Genomic DNA, 6,147 nt, shown 5'->3' with positions numbered 1-6,147 from the left:
TACATATGAACGTTTTTTGTTGTCTTCATTTAGATTGTAGAGTGAAAAAGGACTATATCCCAGCCAAGCATTTGGTGGAAAGAATATAAGCCTTAAAGCTAAAGAGGTTATATACTTTGATACCACAAACATTTGCCTCAACTACAATTAGGCGAAGTCCGCTTAAATTTGTGGCCGATTTTTAAATAAAGCCCCAATATATATTTCGATTTGCACGAAAATTGACATAGCGTCCTAAATTAAGTCTGGAATAATGTGTTTTAGATTTTGTGTAAATTGGTTCAGATTAAGATATAGCTCCAATATATATTTTCGTCCGATTTCATGTAAATGGTGCACCTTAGTCCCTTTATATCTTTCTATTTGGCATAGCGGACTGAATTTAGTCTAGAATGATGTCTAGATCGTGAAAATCGGTTCAGATTTAGATGTAGCTCCCATATATAATTTAATCCAATTTAATGTAAATGGTGCACTAAAGACCCAAAGTTTGTACGATTGCCATACAATTTTGTCGAATGTACTGAAGTTAATACAAATTAATCTCTTGCAAGTTTTTTTGAAATCAGTTCAGATTTAGATATAGCTCTCCTGTAAAACTTCGTAGGATTTCCGGTAAATGGTGCACCAAAGCCCCGAGATTTGTCCGATTGACACGAAATTTTGTACCACGTATCAAATTAAGGCAAGAATGACGTTATTGCGTTTTATTGAAATTGGTGCAGATGCAGACATATGTAGCTTTCATATATAAGTTTTAAATCGATTTACATAAATTTATCCCATATAAATATAATAAAATTTAGCATAGATTGTAGAAAGGCATGTGTATGGATTAATCGGTCGGTTCACTTATAGATAGATATGGTATTTACCGGGTAAATACACAAGGGGTGGGTTAATACCCATTTGCGGTATTTATTTGGGTATTTACTACATTGAATCGACAATACAAAATCTGGGATTTATAATGGATAGTTTTACGATATTATAAAGACATGGGTAAATACTTGTGTAAATATCCGAATATTGCTATGGAAAATTGGGTACCTGGCTCCAAGTTTTGGTATGAGCCCCATATAACCATATTTAAGGTATTTTTTGTCTATTAGACACATTTTACAATCAGGTTGACTGTAATATGGCTCAGAGAGTTCTCTATGGATAACAAATATCGAAACAATAGGTCTGCCCCCATACAGAGGTACCCCATTTAAGTATTTACCCAAAAATTGGGTCTAAACTTATTAGCCCGCGAATCACTTGGCATAGGCGGCCAAATTTTGGTTCAGATGGTTTTTATACACAATACTACTGGTATGGGAAATGTGGTCTATGGGTCCAAGTTTTGATATAAGCCCCATATAACCGATTTAAGATATTTTTTATACCCTTCACGACACTGTGATACAGGGTATTATGTATTTGTGCATATGTTTGTAACATGCAAAAGGAAACGAGATAGACCCATAGTTTCTTTTGAGAATATGCATAGAATCACTTTCTGAATCGATTTATGCATGTCCGTCCGTCTGTCCGTCTGTTGGTGTTAAATTGTAAACAAAGTACAGGTCGCATTTATAATCCGATGTGGATGAAATTTGGCACAGCTCATTTGTTTGGCCCAAGGACGAACCCTATTGAAATTGGGAAAAATCGGTTAAAATTTAGCTATAGCTCCCATACATATTTTCGCCCTATTTCATGTAAATGGTGCACCAAAGTCCCTATATATCCTTCGATTTGCACGAAATTTGGCATAAGGTACTGAATTAAGCCTAGAGTGATGTCTGCCAAGTTTCGAGAAAATCGGTCCAGATTTAGATATAACTCCCATATATAGTTTTTTTACGATTTCATGTAAATGGTGCACCAAAGTCCCTATATATTCTTCGATTTGCACGAAATTTGGCATAACGTACTGAATTAAGCCTAGGCAAAAAGAAACGAGATAGACCCATAGTTCCTTTTGAGAATATGCATAGAATCACTTTCTGAGACGATTTATGCATGTCCGTCCGTCTGTTGGTGTTAAATTGTAAACAAAGTACAGGTCGCATTTATAATCCGATTTGGATGAAATTTGGCACAGCTCATTTGTTTGGCCCAAGGACGAACCCTATTGAAATTGGGAAAAATCGGTTAAGATTTAGCTATAGCTTCCATATATATTTTCGCCCGATTTCATGTAAATGGTGCACCAAAGTCCCTTTATATCCTTCGATTTGCACGAAATTTGCCATAACGTACTGGATTGAGCCCAGAGTGATGTCTGCCAAGTTTCGAGAAAATCGGTTCAGATTTATATATAGCTCCCATATATAGTAGCTCCGATTTCATATATATATATCCTTCGATTTGCACGAAATTTGGCATAACGTAAATTAAGCCTAAACAAAGTACAGTTCCTTTTGTCGAATTACTTTCTGAGTCGATTTATAATCCGATTTGGATGAAATTTGGCACAGCTCATTTGTTTGGCCCAAGGACGAACCCTATTGAAATTGGGAAAAATCGGTTAAGATTTAGCTATAGCTCCTATATATATTTTCGCCCGATTTCATGTAAATGGTGCACCAAAGTCTCTATATATCCTTCGATTTGCACGAAATTTGCCATAACGTACTAGATTGAGCCTAGAGTGATGTCTGCCAAGTTTTGAGAAAATCGGTCCAGATTTAGATATAGCTCCCATATATAGTTTCGTAGGATTTCATGTAAATATTGCACCAAAGTCCCTATATATCTTTCGATTTGCACGAAATTTGGCATAACGTACTGAATTGAGTCTAGAGTCTGAAAAGTGTCGAGAAAATCGGTTTAGATTTAGATATAGCTCCCATATATAGTTTCTTCCGATTTCATGTAAATGGTGCCCCAAAGTCCCTATATATCCTTCGATTTCCACGAAATTTGGCATAACGTACTGAATTGAGCCTAGATTTATGCCCGCCAAGTTTTGAGAAAATCGGTCCAGATTTAGATATAGTTTCGTCCGATTTCATGTAAATATTGCACCAAAGTCCCTATATATTTTTCGATTTGCACGAAATTTGGCATAACGTACTGAATTGAGTCTAGAGTGATGTCTGCTAAGTTTCGAAAAAATCGGTCCAGATTTAGATATAGCTCCCATATATAGTTTCGTCCGATTTCATGTAAAGGGTACACCAAAGTCCCTATATATCTGTCGATTTGCACGAAATTTGGCATAACGAACTGGATTGAGCCTAGAATAATGTCTGTCAAGTTTAAATTCAAAATTTCGTTGTGTATCCTTTATTCAGAAATCTGAAATAGTTAATTATTAACTATTTCAGACGATATTGCTTATCAAACATATAGTCTTACATTTTACACTTCCTTTAACTTTTTTTTCTTGCTGGGTAATTTTTATAAAATCATCTTTTTTATCCGACGATTTCTGTTTTGAAGTAAAAACCGTCTAAACCTCTCGAGTATAATGAACGAGCTATACACGTCGTCGTCATACAAACAGCTTACACATGCTGCACCATCGAAACCTAATGGATGATGATGACGATGAAGATAGTTTTTTTTTAGCTGCCTACTTACCTTCCTCCCACCAACCAATTTTTCTTCAACTCTCTTTTATTTGTCATTATGTTGTGACGTTGATTCCGCCTTTTTTACTTCTCCACTATCTCGCTCACTCTCTCTTACCTTGAGACCTCTCCAAAATGGAGATTAAGTGATTTAATTATGTCATTAGGGACTTTATATAAGAGTTATGTCGTTCTTGCTGCTTCTGCTCTAACCATTCTTATAGCATTAAAAGAAAATCATAAAGTTTTTCTTACAGTTTTCTTTTTCCAGTTATTTTGTTTGGTGGTTATCCCACAAGGACCTTCCATTAGGAAAAATATGCTGATATCATGATTTGTAACAATGCTCATATTTTAATGTTCAGATTTTTTGCTTTCATGCGGGAGGATTATTAGGGGAAGAATGATATGTGATATTGTGGTTAGTTGTTGTTGTAAAATTTTTGGGTTTTATTCACACGAACTCAAACTTCAAACCAGGAATCTTTAAACTATGAACTATGGTTATGAAAGTCCATGAAAAATGTTGTTTAAAAAATCCGCACATAAGGAAAAGCACACTTAGTCCGATGAATTCGATATGTTGTATCCAGGGCAGATATTGCGATGAGATCCTAACCAATGTTCAATAGATCTATATATTTCAATAATTTTGAAAAATTGTCTCAACTTCGACCCGATCCGAACCACGACTCCATTTCACATCTTCACAATTTAACACACTCTGAATTGTTTTTGTTTTTATAATTTTTTTTATTCGTAAATCTAACCATAAATATTAAATAAATAAGCTTGTTCTTATATCACATAATTCGTTTAGCCGTAGAAACCGCCATAGTATCCACCATAAGGACGATAGAAACCACCACCATAATAGGGACGGCCATAGAAACCGCCATAGGGACGACCATAGAAACCGCCATAGGGACGGCCATAGAAACCACCGTAGGGACGTCCAAAACCGCCAAAAAAGAATTGACGAGCTTGTCTGGTGTGTTCATCGGCACTTGGAACTCCAGCATCTACTTCCAATAAATCGGCAGCAGCAGCACCATCTTCCACCTGTTCAATGGCAGCCGACCATGCCATGGCCACGAAGCAAGCCAACAAAGTCAAGACAATGAAAGCGCGCATTTTGTTATCTTAAATTACGATTCAATTTGCGATTTTTGCGATTTAGAAAGTGCGTTCTTCTCGCGAACCCTTCACGTTTACGTTTGATGAGATCTTCAGCATCGCATGTCATTTTTATACCAGGCAGGGAAAATGTGAGAAATTCTATTTTGACGGGTTGTTTTTTTTGTGAACATCTATAGCCAGTAGCCACTGGCCAGCCAGCCACACACAAGACGATCTATACTCTCAGACACACACAAACAGCAACAACAAAAATTATAATAACACACATCGTAAACAAATGAATATCTGATAGGGCTTAAACCATTTAAGCCAAAACAAAAAAAAACAACAACAACAAAATAAATATGTAAACAAAGCAACCGGAGATCTGTTGATAAATCAAATTTTTAATTTTAAAAGTTCTACAAATGCCAAAAAATGATGCCGTTGGCGGTTTGTGTAAAGAAGTTTGTTGTTAGTGCCATGGTTGGTTGAGATTTTTGTTTTTGTTTGTTAGAACGCTTCATTAGAACGAACACACATTTTCTCTTAAGCGTAGGAGCTTAACATTAGTTCATAAACAAAAACAAAACTAAATTGGCCATTTAAATTAAAAGAGGCATGTAATTAACATCATTCAGAATTTTGAAAAAAAAAAATTGAAAATAAGGTACACGACCGGATAGTTTTTTTGAAGGGCCCGTGTGGTCATTTTCCAGTAGTGGAATTCCCATATAGAGGAAATATTGTTATGTATTTTATTTAATTTTTCTTTTTTTATTAATTATAGAACTGTGCTAAATACTTTAGTAATGGAGTTGGAATTGGTTTAAAGTAATAGTTAATTTTATGTCAGATCTGTCATGTTTTTAAGGGTTTTTCCTTCGAATATAAATTTGATATAAAATGTATTTTTTAATATTTAAATAAAATTGAAAACGCATTTAAAATTATTTTCATTTGTAAATTAATTGCAATTTGAGAATTTTTAAATCAAATTGGATACTCCAGATAAAGTTTAACAATTTTGGAAATTTTGACACTTTGTAAGATAGGTAGGCAGAAAAGCCGATATGCCCAATATTCGAAAATTATTAATGTTTTGTAAAAATTAAGGTGCTTGGTGTGAGGAGGTCTACAGAATAAAATACAGGTTTTATCGTTCTCCTTATATGAAGTGTACGTTTTTTTCAAAGAGATGGTTAACCATCTTTGGACAGATTCCAAATAAATTTGCCCTATAGACCTCATCTTAGAATTTAATGTAATTTAATGTTTTGCCAAATTTGGATCAAATCTGACATCCGATAACATCTGACATTGATTACAAATTTTCAAAATGTTTACACATTGTGGGGAAGGTACCTGAAGGATTGGACCAAGGGTTCCAATGAAATTGGATATTTCGTTCACTTCATACGTGATTTACAAGTTTCAAAAATTTTGACCTTTTATGGGAGAG

General features: G+C 34.8%; 1 protein-coding gene across 1 annotated transcript; it reads right to left on the bottom strand.

The window, feature by feature from the left end:
* Positions 1-4,382: 4,382 nt before the first annotated feature.
* On the bottom strand, positions 4,383-4,700 carry LOC133322029 (protein suex-1-like). The gene has a single exon (XM_061531098.1). The coding sequence runs from the start codon at positions 4,698-4,700 to the stop codon at positions 4,383-4,385; it is 318 nt and encodes a 105-aa protein (XP_061387082.1).
* Positions 4,701-6,147: the final 1,447 nt, after the last annotated feature.

The sequence above is a fragment of the Musca vetustissima genome, unplaced genomic scaffold (genome assembly GCF_032173495.1).
Source record: "Musca vetustissima isolate MV318-11 ecotype Yass unplaced genomic scaffold, APGP_CSIRO_Mvet_v1 utg84479, whole genome shotgun sequence".
NCBI classification, from domain to species: Eukaryota; Metazoa; Arthropoda; class Insecta; order Diptera; family Muscidae; genus Musca; species Musca vetustissima.
The sequence above is the reverse complement of the archived record's forward strand: the minus strand, read 5'-3'. Positions and strand labels throughout refer to the sequence as shown.

Excerpts from the sequence above, each read along its gene's own strand:
- LOC133322029 (XM_061531098.1), bottom strand. The coding sequence starts at position 4,700 with ATGCGCGCTTTCATTGTCTTGACTTTGTTGGCTTGCTTCGTGGCCATG.